Source organism: Pimephales promelas, chromosome 16 (genome assembly GCF_988280905.1).
Source record: "Pimephales promelas chromosome 16, fPimPro1.hap1.1, whole genome shotgun sequence".
In the NCBI taxonomy this organism is placed as follows: Eukaryota; Metazoa; Chordata; class Actinopteri; order Cypriniformes; family Leuciscidae; genus Pimephales; species Pimephales promelas.
The window spans coordinates 12,604,284-12,623,013 of NC_142784.1; the positions used below are offsets into that span (position 1 = coordinate 12,604,284).

Here is an 18,730-nt window from a genome sequence, read left to right on the forward strand (position 1 = left end):
GGTCCAACACATACAGTAAGTGTGAGAGGCTAAAACCATGTGTGACGGATGTTTACAAAAAAAGCCTTGCAGAGGGCATATTCAATCCAAATAATGAGATATGGTTTTGATTACAGTAAACATTTTGCTGCATTTACACATACACCTGTAAACACACGGAACATTGCTTCATACACAAAGTGGTATGTGTAATTAACTCAAAATGGCAATAGGGGTTGTCTCAGTTCACAACTGTATTGGTCAAGTTCTGAGTGAAGTTGATGAGGTGATGCTGCTTGACCTCAACATACCAAAGATCCTTTCATTTTATTCAGATCCTATCCATTTCGTGTTCTGAAAATAACAAACACAAATCAAAATGCAAGCTCAACCATTACATTTCACACATTATTACACAGTACTTATTCTGGTGAAACATTTTATATATATATATATATATATATATATATATATATATATATGTGTGTGTGTGTGTGTGTGTGTGTGCAATTCAGATTTATAAAAATGCTTACATATTTGTCTTCTGGCTGGATGTCTGACACCCTTTTCTTCTGGTCAGTTGGTCAATGTCTGGATTTAGGTCTTGTGCTGTAGCAATCCTTAAAACAGTGTAGAGGTTGTCATCGTTGATGCGTGATCTGTGCTTGGTCTTGTTTAGATTCATTATTGATAACATCTGTTCGCACAAGTAGGTGCTCCCAAACATGAACAGAATGCGGGCAGCATTAAGCCGAAGCTGTGGCATCAATTCAGGGGGCAGTAGGTGGTAAAAGTCCTGTGTTGCAACATCCTGGAACTTTGCTCTCAGGGCACTATTGCTTTGAGAGCAATATTAACTCCATCTGAAGGAGATGCGGTGCACTGTTGACGTCAGCGTTGAAAGGATCGGCAAAGATAGCAAAGCCTGGGTGCTGTGTTTTAAAGTCAGAGATGCGCCGATCAAATTCATTAATTAACCTGTTCACTTTGGTAGCCAAGCCAACCGAGTGCATGAAAAAGCATCAGAGACTGAGGCGGAGATGCACTGACAGACAGGAAAGTGGGCAATATTATCCTGTTCCAGTTGGGACTTCCACATGTGCAGTTTACGCTGGAAAGCTGTGATCATGTCGGACATCTCCGTGATGACTTTTTTGCGTCCCTGCAACCTCTGATTCAGATGGGCGAGATGCTCAGCTCGGTCACACAACATAGCGAAGTCACACAGCCAGTTTGGATCAGACAGTTCATGCAAAGGCTTTCCTTTACTGTGCATAAAAAGTGCAATTTCTTCTCTAAGCTCAAAAATGCTCGAATGAAGTTCATTGTTTTCACGACTGTGCTCATTATATCATCCAGTTCCAGAACCTTTCCACACAGAGCTTCTTGGTGGAGAATGCAATAATAAGTTATCAGAGGTTGCTTTTTTGCATTTTCTCCTTCACTAGTCCAACCAAGCCTGCTTTTTCTCCACACATCGCAGGTGCGCCATCGGTAGTTAATCCCACCAAGGTAATTTAGTTTTACTTACGACATCTCCACTGCATCAAAAATGTCCTTCCCCTTCATCGTCCCATGCATTGCAACTACATCCAAGAGCTCCTCACTGATAGTGAAGTCTGCTTTCACGTCTCTTATAAAGCGCTGTATCCATATTGTCTGTACTTTTTATAAACAGCTAATGAAAAAGTCTGGTAACTGTGTGTCTCTTCGGCCAGCTGTGTTGTCATATTGCCTGCCAGTTCCTTAACTCGGTCTGCGATGTTGTTTCTTGAAAAACTGACATTTTTTAAATTCTGTATCTGGTCGGGGCACACCTGCTCACATACCTTTAGCATACTCCTCTTCAAAAATGCTTCTTCTGAAAAACACTTGGAAGCGCGAGCGATTTCTTCAGCCACAATAAAGCTAGCTTTCACAGCGGCATTATTTTTTGCTGTGACTTTCGTGAACATATTTTGCTGCCGTTGTAGTCTGCCTTTCAATTCTTGAACAATTAGATTTTTTCTTGGAGACTAGAGTTAGAATACTTCGTTCCATGTTTGGTGTCAAAATGCCGACGTAAATTGCATTCCTTCATCACTGACACAGCCTCGCCACACAGAAGACATACCGGTTTTTCTTCTTGAAGTACAAACATGTATTCACTTTCCCATCGTTCTTTAAATTGCCTCCCCTCTGCATCAATTTTTCTCTTTTTGGACATTTTAGTTGACAAATTTACAATTTGGGTTATTTAGCTCTTCTCGATTCCACCGTTAAGATATGGAAACACTGCTATCTAGTGGCACGATGCCTTCATTTCGCGGGTTACAAAATCGGCATGCATTGTGGGAGATGTAGTTTTTGGTCAATGACCGCTGTAAGCATACTTTATTTCAAGACAATCATATACCTTTTGAGCTTGCGTGTGCCACATAAAACGACAGGGCGGGCCGGATACGGCCTGCAGGCCTTGAGTTTGACACATGTGGCGTAGTGGGTATGGGGTTCCCACCGCATCTCAAACGCAGCTCAAAGTTCCCTTGAAAGGGAACGTCTCAGGTTACGTATGTAACCCTGGTTCCCTGAGAGGGAATGAGATGCTACGTTTGCCTGTCATACTTCCTGCATGCCCTGATTCACTTGCTTCAGGTTTTTTCAGAAGCTGGTGCGGTCTGATTTCAGGGGTGCTTTATAGTTTCCTGGCCTATGACGTCACCCGCCTATGACGTTTCGGGTTTCCATTGGACTGATTTTACATGTGCTTCATGACGTAATCACGCAGGGCGTTCCCACCGCGTCTCAAATGCAGCATCTCGTTCCCTCTCAGGGAACCAGGGTTACATACGTAACCTGAGACGTTTTCTAACAAAGCCCTGCTCTATACAGTCTCTGTTTAAGCACTATGTGGTCCACTGTATCAAATGCCTTTGAAAGGTCAATAAAAATGTCTGCACAATGCTGTTTATTATCCATGGATTCAACAAAGTCATTTAAAACCTTAAGAGCTGGCATGTTGTACTATGCACTTTTCTAAAACCAGATTGGAAGTCAGACAACACACTATGACTGTAAAAAGTTCTTTAACTTACAGTATCACTGACAACGGATTCTATAATCTTGACCAGGACAGACAGTTTAGAGATTGGTCTGTAGTTATTTAATATGGTAGGGTCACTAGCAGGGGAAAACTAAGGCTGATTTCCAGATGAGAGGAATGACATTTGTATTCTAACACAGATTAAAAATAGTAGTTAAGGGCACATCAATAACATTTCCTGCTAGCTTTAAAAAGTAGGGTTCCAGTTTGTCAGGGCCTGCAAATTTGGTTGTGTCCAAATGCTTGAGGGCTTTATTTACGTCTGAGACTTTGATAGGAGTGAAACTAAAAGACAGACTAGGAGGGTCAAGACTAACAGTCTCAACTGTAGAGGAACACTCATGTTGTGGACTGAATGACTCAAATAAAAATCCTGAGGCTATGAAATGTTCATTAAAGCAATCAAGCATTTTGGCCTTGTCGGTAACTTTTAGAGAGTCCATGACAATGATTGAGGGAAGCTCTTGTAAAGTGCATGTGAATCTGATTACTGATGTGATCATACACAGTACAATCTGCACTTGACTTTAATGAAGCTCTACATAAAGCATTTACTGTCATGATAGTCAGCAGACAAACACAGTGTAAAAACTGTCTGGCGGCGCAGTTTTACCTTCATAATAATTGATTCAATGGCTTAACTTATTTCGAAAGAATGTCTCAAAGAAATTAATTAAATTCATTGTTCATTCATTAGTTTTATTTATCTGTGCACCTCATTATCTTTTGTATATTAGTTCATGTCTGTTCCCTTTGAGTTTGTCCGGTCACCGTTATACTTGTGTGTGTTACGCTACTGCCTGTTTGGATCAGTAAACTTTGTGTTGGAACTTTATTCTTCTGTGTGTCCTGCACACACCCATGAAAGTCAGTTTAATTTTTAGAAACCTGAAACACAAAATACATTTTCAGAAAAGCTTAATTCTTAAAATACATTTATAATTGTATTTGAAAGACAGATAAACCAAATATATATTGTGGATCACATCCATATCTGGACATTAACATTCTTATTGTGTCTCTGTCCACAGAATTCATGAAGATGCTTTTGAGATGAACGAATCTGCTGCCCAGTTTCTGCTGAATCTGACTCTTGCAGCTTCGAAGTGTGTTACAACTACAGGAGAGAATTACATTGAGCTTTTAACATCTGTGTGCAGCTACAGATCATTTCTCTGGTATGATGATGATGAGTACTATCAGGTTGGACACTGTGATTTCCTGCTGGATCTGTGTTCACGTGTGAAGGACTATGAGACTCAAACAGGCAGGAGTGTCCTTCCAGCATTACAGCCAGTTTATCAGTCAGCTCCTGCAGTCTGGAGAATAAAGCTCTCAGAGAGAAAGATCTCCATCCTCCTAGAAGTGCTGAAACTGCAGACAGAGAAGAAACCAGTAGATCTGATAGACTGGACAGATGAAGAGAGTGAAGTGAGGGGATTCCTCCAGTGTCTGCCCTACATCTCACAGCTCAGGTGAGACTCTTATGAGGAACACACCAATCTTGATGGATTATTGTATTCAGTGCTACATAAAGAGGTATTGGTGTAATTTGAGTAAGTCTGATTAGCCCTAACTAACTTCTAGTTGTTCAGACTTGTGCAGTGTTGGGCAATAACTTAAGGCTACTAGTAATGCATTACAGTAATATTATTTTTTCTAGTGACTAGAACTAATAACATTTATTTTTTTGTCACAATTTCTAATGATTTGAAATTACAAAAATCCAATCATCCCTATCAATTTTCATAATCGTTGTTGTTTGTGTGTGCGCTCATTATCCGGTTCCAGTTGGGACTTCCACATGTGCAGTTTACGCTGGAAAGCTCTGATCATGTAGGACATCTCCGTGATTACTTTTTTGCGTCCCTGCAACCTCTGATTCAGACGGGCGAGATGCTCAGCTCGGTCACACAACATAGCGAAGTCACACAGCCAGTTTGGGTCAGACAGTTCATGCAAAGGCTTTCCTTTACTGTGTATAAAAAGTGCAATTTCTTCTCTAAGCTCAAAAATGCTCGAATGAAGTTCATTGTTTTCACGACTGTGCTCATTAGATCATCCAGTTCCAGAACCTTTCCACACAGAGCTTCTTGGTGTATAATGCAATAATAAGTTATCAGAGGTGTGTGGCAGTTGCTTTTTTGCATTTTCTCCTTCACTAGTCCAACCAAGCCTGCTTTTTCTCCACTCATCGCAGGTGCGCCATCGGTAGTTAATTCCACCAAGGTAATTTAGTTTTACTTACGACATCTCCACTGCATCAAAAATGTCCTTCCCCTTCATCGTCCCATGCATTGCAACTACATCCAAGAGCTCCTCACTGATAGTGAAGTCTGCTTTCACGTCTCTTATAAAGCGCTGTATCCATATTGTCTGTACTTTTTATAAACAGCTAATGAAAAAGTCTGGTAACTGCGTGTCTCTTCGGCCAGCTGTGTTGTCATATTGCCTGCCAGTTCCTTAACTCGGTCTGCGATGTTGTTTCTTGAAAAACTGACATTTTTTAAATTCTGTATCTGGTCGGGGCACACCTGCTCACATACCTTTAGCATACTCCTCTTCAAAAATGCTTCTTCTGAAAAACACTTGGAAGCGCGAGCGATTTCTTCAGCCACAATAAAGCTAGCTTTCACAGCGGCATTATTTTTTGCTGTGACTTTCGTGAACATATTTTGCTGCCGTTGTAGTCTGCCTTTCAATTCTTGAACAATTAGATTTTTTCTTGGAGACTAGAGTTAGAATACTTCGTTCCATGTTTGGTGTCAAAATGCCGACGTAAATTGCATTCCTTCATCACTGACACATCCTCGCCACACAGAAGACATACCGGTTTTTCTTCTTGAAGTACAAACATGTATTCACTTTCCTATCGTTCTTTAAATTGCCTCCCCTCTGCATAAATTTTTCTCTTTTTGGACATTTTAGTTGACAAATTTACAATTTGGGTTATTTAGCTCTTCTCGATTCCACCGTTAAGATATGGAAACACTGCTATCTAGTGGCACGATGCCTTCATTTCGCGGGTTACAAAATCGGCATGCATTGTGGGAGATGTAGTTTTTGGTCAATGACCGCTGTAAGCATACTTTATTTCAAGACAATCATATACCTTTTGAGCTTGCGTGAGCCACATAAAACGACAGGGCGGGCCGGATACGGCCTGCAGGCCTTGAGTTTGACACATGTGGCGTAGTGGGTATGGGGTTCCCACCGCATCTCAAACGCAGCTCAAAGTTCCCTTGAAAGGGAACGTCTCAGGTTACGTATGTAACCCTGGTTCCCTGAGAGGGAATGAGATGCTACGTTTGCCTGTCATACTTCCTGCATGCCCTGATTCACTTGCTTCAGGTTTTTTCAGAAGCTGGTGCGGTCTGATTTCAGGGGTGCTTTATAGTTTCCTGGCCTATGACGTCACCCGCCTATGACGTTTCGGGTTTCCATTGGACTGATTTTACATGTGCTTCATGACGTAATCACGCAGGGCGTTCCCACCGCGTCTCAAATGCAGCATCTCGTTCCCTCTCAGGGAACCAGGGTTACATACGTAACCTGAGACGTTTTCTAACAAAGCCCTGCTCTATACAGTCTCTGTTTAAGCACTATGTGGTCCACTGTATCAAATGCCTTTGAAAGGTCAATAAAAATGTCTGCACAATGCTGTTTATTATCCATGGATTCAACAAAGTCATTTAAAACCTTAAGAGCTGGCATGTTGTACTATGCACTTTTCTAAAACCAGATTGGAAGTCAGACAACACACTATGACTGTAAAAAGTTCTTTAACTTACAGTATCACTGACAACGGATTTATAGTATCACTGACAACGGATTTACTGACAACTATAATCTTGACCAGGACAGACAGTTTAGAGATTGGTCTGTAGTTATTTAATATGGTAGGGTCACTAGCAGGGGGAAAACTAAGGCTGATTTCCAGATGAGAGGAATGACATTTGTATTCAAACACAGATTAAAAATAGTAGTTAAGGGCACATCAATAACATTTCCTGCTAGCTTTAAAAAGTAGGGTTCCAGTTTGTCAGGGCCTGCAAATTTGGTTGTGTCCAAATGCTTGAGGGCTTTATTTACGTCTGAGACTTTGATAGGAGTGAAACTAAAAGACAGACTAGGAGGGTCAAGACTAACAGTCTCAACTGTAGAGGAACACTCATGTTGTGGACTGAATGACTCAAATAAAAATCCTGAGGCTATGAAATGTTCATTAAAGCAATCAAGCATTTTGGCCTTGTCGGTAACTTTTAGAGAGTCCATGACAATGATTGAGGGAAGCTCTTGTAAAGTGCATGTGAATCTGATTACTGATGTGATCATACACAGTACAATCTGCACTTGACTTTAATGAAGCTCTACATAAAGCATTTACTGTCATGATAGTCAGCAGACAAACACAGTGTAAAAACTGTCTGGCGGCGCAGTTTTACCTTCATAATAATTGATTCAATGGCTTAACTTATTTCGAAAGAATGTCTCAAAGAAATTAATTAAATTCATTGTTCATTCATTAGTTTTATTTATCTGTGCACCTCATTATCTTTTGTATATTAGTTCATGTCTGTTCCCTTTGAGTTTGTCCGGTCACCGTTATACTTGTGTGTGTTACGCTACTGCCTGTTTGGATCAGTAAACTTTGTGTTGGAACTTTATTCTTCTGTGTGTCCTGCACACACCCATGAAAGTCAGTTTAATTTTTAGAAACCTGAAACACAAAATACATTTTCAGAAAAGCTTAATTCTTAAAATACATTTATAATTGTATTTGAAAGACAGATAAACCAAATATATATTGTGGATCACATCCATATCTGGACATTAACATTCTTATTGTGTCTCTGTCCACAGAATTCATGAAGATGCTTTTGAGATGAAGCAATCTGCTGCCCAGTTTCTGCTGAATCTGACTCTTGCAGCTTCGAAGTGTGTTACAACTACAGGAGAGAATTACATTGAGCTTTTAACATCTGTGTGCAGCTACAGATCATTTCTCTGGTATGATGATGATGAGTACTATCAGGTTGGACACTGTGATTTCCTGCTGGATCTGTGTTCACGTGTGAAGGACTATGAGACTCAAACAGGCAGGAGTGTCCTTCCAGCATTACAGCCAGTTTATCAGTCAGCTCCTGCAGTCTGGAGAATAAAGCTCTCAGAGAGAAAGATCTCCATCCTCCTAGAAGTGCTGAAACTGCAGACAGAGAAGAAACCAGTAAAGCTGATAGACTGGACAGATGAAGAGAGTGAAGTGAGGGGATTCCTCCAGTGTCTGCCCTACATCTCACAGCTCAGGTGAGACTCTCATGAGGAACACACCAATCTTGATGGATTATTGTATTCAGTGCTACATAAAGAGGTATTGGTGTAATTTGAGTAAGTCTGATTAGCCCTAACTAACTTCTAGTTGTTCAGACTTGTGCAGTGTTGGGCAATAACTTAAGGCTACTAGTAATGCATTACAGTAATATTATTTTTTCTAGTGACTAGAACTAATAACATTTATTTTTTTGTCACAATTTCTAATGATTTGAAATTACAAAAATCCAATCATCCCTATCAATTTTCATAATCGTTGTTGTGTGTGTGCGCTCATGACTTCACCAAAGCTGCAAACTGGCTTTGTCTGAAGACGGAGTAGCCTACATTATATAGCTGTCACGTCTGGATAGTGGAAAGGATGGAGGACTCAAGTGTGGGAAGACGATTTAATAAAGTAAATATAAATACAAAAACCAACAACCAAAAACAGACAAAGAAAAAATCAGGTCTAGCAGGAAACACAAGGAACATAATAACAACAAACCAGCACAGGACTACAAACACAGGGAAACTAAATAGGGGAGCAAATAAGGAGGGTAACGAGGGAAACAGGTGGGGAAAATTAACCAATAATCAGATAACAAGGAAGGACAAGTAAAGACAGAAGCCGTTTCTCATGCGTACTTGTCTGTACTTGTGTTCTTGTGGACTTGTGAAATGTCATCAGTCACTGCCCAAGTACTGTTCCAATTCAAAGTTCACATCAAGCCAAGTCCACTTCAAATCCCCGGATGTGTTCTTGATCCGCCCCGTTTACCGAGGATGCATCGAGAGGTGACTTGTGTGGACTTGAGATAGCCAGGTAACCCAGAATGCACCTCGCACCAACCAGCAAGCGTTAATAGGAAAGGAGAAAATCCACGAAATATCAAAATACTACTGTTATTGAGTCATGAAATGTAATGTTAAGAGTGTTTCAGGCGAGAATGCGGTTGTTTAAATCTCAAATCTGTAGTTTATTTATAAAGATAGCGCCTATCTGAAAAATGCATCAGATGTTTTCGGAGTTCTTACATCCAAGCCTTCAGCGGACACTCAGCGAGATGAACCCCGACTGGAACAGCTTATCCTCGGCTAGTGCTTCTGACGTTTGCCGCCGGCTCTGATCTCTCTAGTCTAGTGCAGAGCCATGTATTGAGATAAACATTGACGTATAATAATTCGCCTTGTAAGTCTATCTTTGGTCTCATTAAACTATAGTATGTTCCATGGCAAAAAAAAAAAAAAGTTTCATGGCAAAAAAAAAAAAAGTTTTTGAGGTTTCATAAATTTATGGCTATTTATTTAACTTTAACAACATTTTTTTTATATATATTATCTTCACTATATGAGCAATAAAATAAAATGACTTAACCCCGTCTCTGTTTGATAAATGTCAATAAAAATCAATGTTTCATATTTCTAAAATGAAAACAAAAAGATCATTTGTTCATGATGTTCATTTTGTTATAAATATAGCTATGCAGTGAAGAGAATTGCGTTGCCTGAACCACATGGTCATTAGGCTAATATGTCGTTTTTTTGTTAATGAAAAGAGTCAGAGTGGTGTTTTATAACATATTTCGTTTTATCGTTGACGAAAAGATGCAGATTTGTAGCAAATTTCGTCTTATTGTTGCCTAAAATATAGGCTAGCTATATAAAGAGATATCCGGAGAGTAGCCAGAGCATGCTGAGTGACGCGATCAAGTACGCTCTGTTCCATTTGCAGAAGAACCGGACTTGCGTCCTCGCATCCTCGGGAGTTTGTTCTCCTGAGTCGAACTTGGCAAGTCTGAACTACCAAGGACGCAAGTCCGAAGTCTGCGTACTTGGTATTGAGAAACGCCTAGAGACAGGAACACAAAAGCCCACATGTGCTACATATGACAGAACAGACATGTGACATTACCCCCTCCTTAAAGGGGATCATGCAAAATCCACTTTTTTAAGTGTTTATAAGTACAGAAAAGATGAAATTATTCTCTTCAGGTGATTCGTTTATATCTTTATATTCTGTTTTGGTCATATTTTTCATGAAATGTCTTTGACGTTTTTTGAGCAAGTGCGTCACCGTATTTGCAGCGGAACTGCCAAATAAGGACACTGACTACCGGTCCAACACTTCCAGCAATCCGCCATTATTATTTCTCGCTCCGATTTTGTAGTCCGAGCTCAATGATGCAGAAGTTACGAGAGGGCAAGTCAAAATGTTCAGTTGTTGGATGTACGTTAGTGACCTGAAGCACTTCAAGGATTCCCACTTCAACAACCTCCGCCAGTAACGTTATACAGAAGGGTTTGCCGATTGACTTCGTCTGAATGAGAGGTAAATTCCTTCTATCTTTGGAGACGACGAACAGAGCATTTCGATAAGCTGTAAATATCGTTAATAAAAATAAAGTACTTTACTTTCTTAAAACACATGTTGGTCATGGTTTAGCAGTACCTTTGTCTTTCTTTGTTTTTGTTTTGAAGTAACGTTACACGTCTGCAGTATTATTGTTCTTGAGTTTCATCAATGGTCATTTAGCTGCTGTGTTTTCTGATGCTTTTCTAAACATATCATATTGTCAATACAGATTTTTTTTGTGTGGTAAGATTAGACCGTAGTCATTTATCTTGTTAGTGTGCTTGTTTTAACAAGAGAAATAGTCGACTTTCACTAATAACACAAAACAGTTAACTCACATACCAATATATCCATATGAAGAAGTGGTTGTTCTGCAGGTTCGTCGTCATCTTTATCAACTCGCTCACTCTGGCTCGAATATGTAAGGCTTGATGGACAAGTCTTCTGTTGTTGACATTTTATTAAAGTGTGAATAAAAATGTTCTTTGAAGGTATCATATATAATCGTATATCTCTAATCAAACTACAATAATGGCCGAACACGGGGAGTTGAACTGACCGTGAACTCATCGACCTGGAGAGCGGGCGGGGTATGATGCATCTCCTTTTTATTTAAAGGGGACGCATTGAAACGAGTCGCTCAAAGACGCACATCAGAAAAGGGGTAGAAAAGGGGCCTGTGGAGCTATAATAATGAGGAATTCAGACCCAAGCATTGCAGTTATGTTTTATATAGACCACACAGACCAGGGACATTAAAGAGCACCTATCTTGGATTTTTTGAAAATGACTGTTCATATGGTGTGGATATAGCTCTGAGGGAATGAAAACATCCTGCAAAGATTTATATCTGAGAGTGCTCCATATATAAAGTTATTGTCTTTCAAAAGTGAGAGTCGACTCTGAGTCTATAAAATGAATTGTTTTTGAAACGAGTCATTAGCTGTTACATCGTGACGTAGAGAGGTTATTGACCGCTCCCAACAACTGTGCGCGCATACGGAAGTGTAAACTTGAAGTGACGTCTAGAACACATTCAAATACAGTTCAGCCACTTGTTTTCATTGCCCAGGGACAAGCATGTGAAGAATCAGTAGTTAGAGTTTATATTTGCAAAGATACCACAACAGTATAGCCCGAACCTTGTGTTCTCATCATTTTAATGACGAATCATTCAAAATTCAAAAACATAAATAAATTCAAATGTGTTGATTCGCAAGCCGGTTGTGCCTGAAGGAGGCCTCAGTATCCAGTGTATATGGATCAGGTTCGTCCTCCTCCGAATCACAATCTGTAAGCAATATTAATAATGTTTGCTGTTATGTTTTCTGTAGCATGCACAATATAGTTATATTGTGTTGTGTACACTCCGCGCACCTTCTAAGCGGGATAAAGTTAGTTTTGTTTTTGATATTCACCAGACATCCATTGAAAAATGGCAATTACCTCCTAAACGACTTAGCCAAATATGACTTCGCTCTATATAATAAGCACTGTCCCTCAAAAGCCGCCGCAATGTGAGTTTCGGCGGGAAAGCTCGCTCTTGACTGAGACGCGAGTAAGGGACTGTGTGGAAAGTGCACTTTTTCTGACATGTTTGTTTAAACACTATATACAATTTTCAACACTTGACGAGCTATAATCCTGGTTATGGGCTTTCCGTTGCCGACAGTCTCTGCCTACGGTTTACCAATTACAACTGACTGGGTCATTTGACCAATCGCCGCAGATTCGCGTCACTCAAAGGAGGTGTTTGGGAAAATAAATCATCGAACGAATCATTTGGGAGTCGTTGAGCAAATCAGTTAAAAATAAATGCATATTATAAGACAAATAAAGTGTTTTTTATCCTTGCATGCACGTTAAACTGTTTTTGGGAACTCCTAAAACAAAAATAGGAACGTTTCAAATGCTATGATAGGGGCTCTTTAAGGAGGGGCAAGAGGGACAGACCAGTGTGGTGGAGACTTTCCCTCAGGCAGCCATGGCGGAGGCTCAGGTACAACAGACACTGTCTCCGGCTCAGCAACAGCAGACACTGTCTCCGGCTCAGCATCAGCAGACACTGGCCGTGACGTGAACAGTCTCTGGCAAGGCAGACATGAAAGTTCGCTGGGGTGGCGCCGGCAGAACAGGGTGTCTGGAACGGTGCGGGCAGAGCAAGGCGCCTGGGCAGCACGTCAGGGATGGCAGTCCCCTCTGGGATGGTCTCCGGATCAAGAGCCACCGGACAAGTCGTTGAAGAGGCCTTTCTTCTCCGTCTCGGGTCCACCAGACTCTGGACCGCTAAGGTCGGATCCTTCAAGGCCATACACCTTATTCAGAGCAGCGCCATGACAGGTATGAAAGTGAGGCTGTGAGGGATAGACTTACCGTGTTTCCAATGGCATCCACTGTAAAAAGCTGAATAAAACTGCTAGATACTTACACTTTTCCACAGCTTACATTGTCGGGAGTTTTTTGTCAACTGAAATTTCTTGGAAAGATAAATTTCCAGTGTTTCATGAGCAGAACAATCCGAAAACACATTAAATAACAGTACAGCCCATTGAAGAGATGCATGACTATCCCTCACAGCCTCGCTTTCATTCTCATTAAAAATCAAAGATGGCGCTGCCGTGAATAAAGCGTATAGGGGTCCTCCTCCTCCTGCGCCAATGAATGGCGGTGTGGTATTAATGGCCACCGGAGGTGCTGCCTGTTGCCACACCGGAGGTTTCCCTTGTGGGTCTAAAACGTTAATAAAAGCCCAAAAGTCAAAAGCTCTAAGCACTTCCATCTCCAACACATCAGGTCATAATTAAAGAGTTCCTTAAGAGCGTTCCTCGTGACCTGATGATCCGGTCATAGTGCGAGCAGTCAATCATCATCACTGGTGGTTGACCCAAAGTCTTCCACTGAGTCCTCATCATGACTGGTTCATTCTGTCATGGCTGGATAGTGGAAAGGATGGAGGACTCAAGTGCAGGAAGAGGATTTAATAAAGTACATATAAATACAAAAATTAACGACCAAAACAGACAGACAAAATTAGGTTCAGCAGGAAACACGAGGAACATGATAACGACGAACCAGCACAGGACTACAAACACAGGGAGACTAAATAGGGGAGCAAACAAGGAGGGTAATGCCAAGTTCACACTACAGGATTTTAAGCCTGATTTATGCCCGATTTGCAAATTGTTGAGTCGCCGACAGGTCAGGGTGTTATTGCGTGCAAATCGCGGGGGATTAGCGGACGATGAACGCTTGCCAATCTGTTAGTATGAAAGAGCCAACAACGCAGCGAAAACGCTCGCAGATGCCTCACAGACTCGTCGCCGAGCCCAGAAAAATATCTAGCCTGCTAGATATCCAGAGCCGTCGCGCGACTCAAAGTGATGTCATGGGTACAGCCAATCATAGCAACGCATAGGTTGGGGACACGAGGTAAATCTTCTCTTTTTTTTTTTGCTTTTTTTTTCCTCAGAGAAGATCGTAGCGCAAACAGTGTGCTGCACTAGTTTCTGTCTGACGTCCATATTCACGTGTTGTGTTCTCTTCTTCACTGGGTATAATTGGCACAATATTTATTTATTTACTGCGTGTTTTTCGTGACAAAACGTGGTTTGTAGACAAGATAAAATCGTTGAGTGACAGAGTTGTTGTCAACTCGTTATTTATTTGATTATTTTCAGGATTTAGACCGTAGCATAGTACTAGCTCTCATTGAGTCACAAATGATTTGCTCTTATCATCCGATCGTGGTTGTATCTCTATGTAGTGCGTTGTCAACTCGTGTAGTGAGTTACCTCCTGTTGTGGATCAATCACGTTGTGTTGTGTGGTGTGAACAGCTAAAAACTTGAACACTCTTGATTTCACTGAGAGCAAGTTTTGTAGTGTGAACCGCACAGTTCAGCCCGACGTTTTAAAATCATGTAGTGTGAACTAGGCTTAACGAGGAAAACAGGGGGGACAAATTAACCAATAATCAGATAACAAGGAAGGAGGAGTCAAGACAGAGAAGGGAACATAAAACACCACATGTGCTACATATGACAGGACAGACATGTGGCAATAGCGGCTGAAAATACAGACTTTGTTTTATTTTTACTGTTGCTGCTTTATTAAATAACAGAAGTTATTTTAAAAAAGTGTCCCTTGTCATCAGTTTGAGCCAGTTGTACTCTTCGTTTATTTGTAACTTTCATGGATTCACAGACTGCAAAAATTATGCAATTACCAATTTTTTGGAGGTGTAATGGAAAAGTAATGTAACTAGTGTAATTAATTACTGTTGTCCGGGAGTAATAATATCATTTTTGTAAGGAGTAACTAATAATGAGTAAATGATACATGTTTTAAGTAACAAGCCCAACACTGTTATCTCATGACACAGTTTTAAAGGGGTGGTTTACTGCTTTTTTTTCTTTGCATGATTGTGTTTATTTGGGTGCAATATAACATGTATTCGTGTTTTTTCTTTTTTAAAAAGTCTTATTTTTTCATAAATTTCACCTTTATTGTAAGCCGCTTTCTCCTTTCTTTCTCAACAACTGGTTGACTATGAAACCACTCCCTCAGAAACAGGCAATGGGCTCAGATTGGTTAGTTTGGGCCGGTGTGTTGCAATTAGCCTTTCGCCGAGCCCCGCCCCCCTTAGTTACTGCTGCTACCTCCGTCAAACAAATGGTCAAACACGGGCAGCGCGACAGATTGCCATGACGGCAAAGGGTATTCCCGTGCTTGTCAGTGACCTTTTTTGGAGCAATACCTCCGCGATATCAAGCAAGATCGAAGCAAAAGGGGTTACGGTATGCGGTGGAGGGATTTATTCCAAATATAAAATTAAGAAATGAATGAGACACGACTACTATTGATGCTAATGCTTAACGTTACCAGTCTCAAGAAAAATCAGAAAAACCCCATGACCATGCTAAGTTACCTCAAATGCAACCAGCACAGCCTTGAAGATTTTATAAACTGGTTCAGTGGCTAATTGTTTGGAGTTTTATATATAAATACTTGCGCTGCATATTTATTCATTTTGCCTCCGATACAGGAGTAGCACGTTCCCATTCAGGGAACTTCGAGCTGCGTGTAAACGCCGTGGGGAACGCCTCTGCGTGACAAATCATGAAGCACGTATGAAATCTGTCCAATGGCGAGACGGAACGTCATAGGCGGGGTGACGTATCGACCAGGAAACTATAAAGCATCCCCGAAACACAAGCGCAACAGCTTCTGAGTCTTCACAAGCGCTCTATGTATGAATTTGTCTGTCTGAAAATATTGTATATATATACAGTAGAGATCAAAATTAGAGAACAATTAAAAAACACTTGATTAATTTCAGAAATGTTGTTACTTCATTGCTTAAAATTTGAAGGAATATTCACTATGGGTATACCCTTGTTCTAATTGCTTCTTTCCATAAAACAAGCAAGGTACTTCAACAAAAACCTTTATTTTGTGGAAAACACAGCGATCAAAATTAGAGAACCATAACCATTGCAGCACAAAAGAAAGCATTACAACTCAAATGTGAGGCTTACAGCAGTCAAAATCTAATAGGAAGTGTAGAGGCCCTTGCTTTGAATGACCTGAGCACATCTGCGGCCACAAGACATCACTACATTCTCACACAGCTCTGGTGTGATCTTGGTCCACTCTTCTTCCAGTTTTTTCCACAGTTCAGTAACTGTAGTGGGTTTCTTAGCCATAACTTTATCACCAAGGATTTTCCAAAGATTTTCAATCGGGTTTAGATCAGGACTCTGCTGGCCATTTCATTATTTCAATTTTCTGAGCTTCAAGGAACTGCTTTACCCGTTTTGCAGTGTGACACGGGGCATTGTCTTGCATGAAAATTGCAGGCTGATTGGGAGATTCTTGCAGGAAAGGAACCGCATGTTGCCGAAGGAGGTTCTGATAAACATTTGCATTCACCCTGCCATGTAGCTGTATAATAGGCCCAACTCCTGTGGCAGAAAACATCCCCCAAACCATGACACTTCCTCCTCCACCCCTGACTGAATTCTTTACGCACTTTGGGTTCAATCTTTCCCCAATTTGATGCCTAACATAATGTTTCCCATCGGACCCAAATAAATTAAACTTACTTTCATCGCTAAAGTGAACTTTTGACCAGTTCTCCTCGGTCCACATGACATGTTCCTCAGCAAAGTTTAGTCTAGCCTTTTGATTCTTTCTGCTGATGAGAGGCTTGAGTCACTGCAGAGTGAGCTTTCAGTCCAAATTCTCTTAAACAACGAGACACTGTATGTTGAGACAAATCCAGAAATGGCGAGCAATTCCAGCTGCAGTGTTGAACCGATTCCCGATTGAAAGTCTCCGCATCGTCCTATCCTCTCGTGCACTTGTCTTACGTGGACGACCAGCCTTTTTGGGGGACTTGAATGAATGAGTATCTTTGTGTAGCTTCAATATTCAAGAAATCACAGATTTGGAACGACCAATTTCTGTTGCAATAGCTGAAAGGGTCATCTCTTTGGCCTTCATCTGTACAACCTGGTGTCGTAGGGATTCAGTCAGATCGGCTTGCCATCTTGCAAAGTCAGTTAAAATTGGAAAGTTTGGTGCCAGTTAAATTGCGTATAGCAGATAATTAAGGAAATTAGCACCAGGAGCCACATTAAACACCAATAACTTGGAGGTATCTGAAAGAGTTCTCTAATTTTGACCAGAGTTATTTTTTTAATCTACTCGTTTAAGTTTTATATATTGTAGTTAAATATAATTAATTTATGAAATATGCTAAAACTAAGGTCCCTTCTTCTCCTTTTAGGTTAACTCTAACTAGGACTAAGCAGTGACCTTGAAATTTAGGAAATTGTATGTTGTTCTCTAATTTTGATCTCTACTGTATATATAAGTGAAAATGGCGAGCAAACAACAGCATTTCAGAAAGTGTGTTCATCCCTGCCCTCGCTTCATCACGGGTGGGGATACACACGATCTGTGTGTTGCTTGTTTGGGAGTGCAGCATGCTCAGTCGGCTCTCGAGGGGGCTGGCTGTGAGCATTGCGAGTGTCTGCCCATGAAGACACTCCGCTCCCGCCGAGCACTCTTCGAGGAGAGTGGTTCGGTGCGCGCTCCCCGCGGCTCGGGTCCCGCTGCTGCCGAGGCACAGCGAAGGCTTGCGTCGTGGGGATCGCAGATGGATCTATCAGCGGGGATGGAGACGGGCTCCGCCCTTTCTCTGCCCTTACCTGGTAGATCCAGTGCCTCAGATCTCGCTGCGGGGGTCCGCGTTGCGGTTTCTCCTGCCCGGGCTGAGGCGCCATCGCTTCAATTATCCAGTTCTGAGGAGCTGGATGTTGAAAGTGTGGATGCAGAGTCGATGGACTCAGTGGAGATCGGGGACTCGCCATCCCAGTCTCCCGCGAATGTAGAGCTGATGGAGGTTTTGACTCGGGCTGTAGAAAAATTAAGCATTGAATGGCCAGTTGAGAAACAAGAGTCGAGGGTGAAGAGTAAAATGGATGAGAGATTTTTAGCGTCACACTCACTACCTCCGCGCCGGTGTTTGCCCTTCTTTCCCGATCTACACACCGAGGTGTGTAGATCGTGGAACAAACCAGTGTCAGCTAGAATTTTGACACACCAGACCACGACTTATTCTAATATTGCTGGGTCTAGGAGGCAGGGTTATGGGGCGATGCCGAGGATGGAGGAAGTTTTGGCGAGCCATCTTTCTCCTGAGACGGCATCGTCTTTTAAAACACCAGCGTTGCCCACCAAGCCTCTCAGGAATACTTCGGTTTTGGTGGGCAAAGCTTATTCAGCGGCGGGACAGGCAGCATCTTGCTTACATACGATGGCCATTCTCCAGGCGTATCAAGCAGATCTGCTGAAGGATATGAGCGATGGGGAGGTCGTCAGCACTGACGTGATTAAAGAGCTGCGTCAGGCGGCAGATATTTCTCTCCGTGCCACCAAGGAGACGGCCAGATCAGTCGGCCGGTCTATGGCAGCCCTGGTGGCCACGGAGAGGCATTT

At 41.6% G+C, this 18,730-nt stretch overlaps 1 protein-coding gene across 1 annotated transcript in view; it reads left to right on the top strand.

Moving 5' to 3' along the window:
* Positions 1-18,730, top strand: part of LOC120478939 (uncharacterized) — an 85,630-nt gene that overhangs the window by 23,656 nt on the left and 43,244 nt on the right. Inside the window, exons 15-16 of the mRNA XM_089121009.1 lie at positions 4,093-4,536; positions 7,925-8,368. Coding sequence (XP_088977135.1) covers positions 4,093-4,536; positions 7,925-8,368 — 888 coding nt within the window. The remainder of the gene's footprint in view (positions 1-4,092; positions 4,537-7,924; positions 8,369-18,730) is intronic.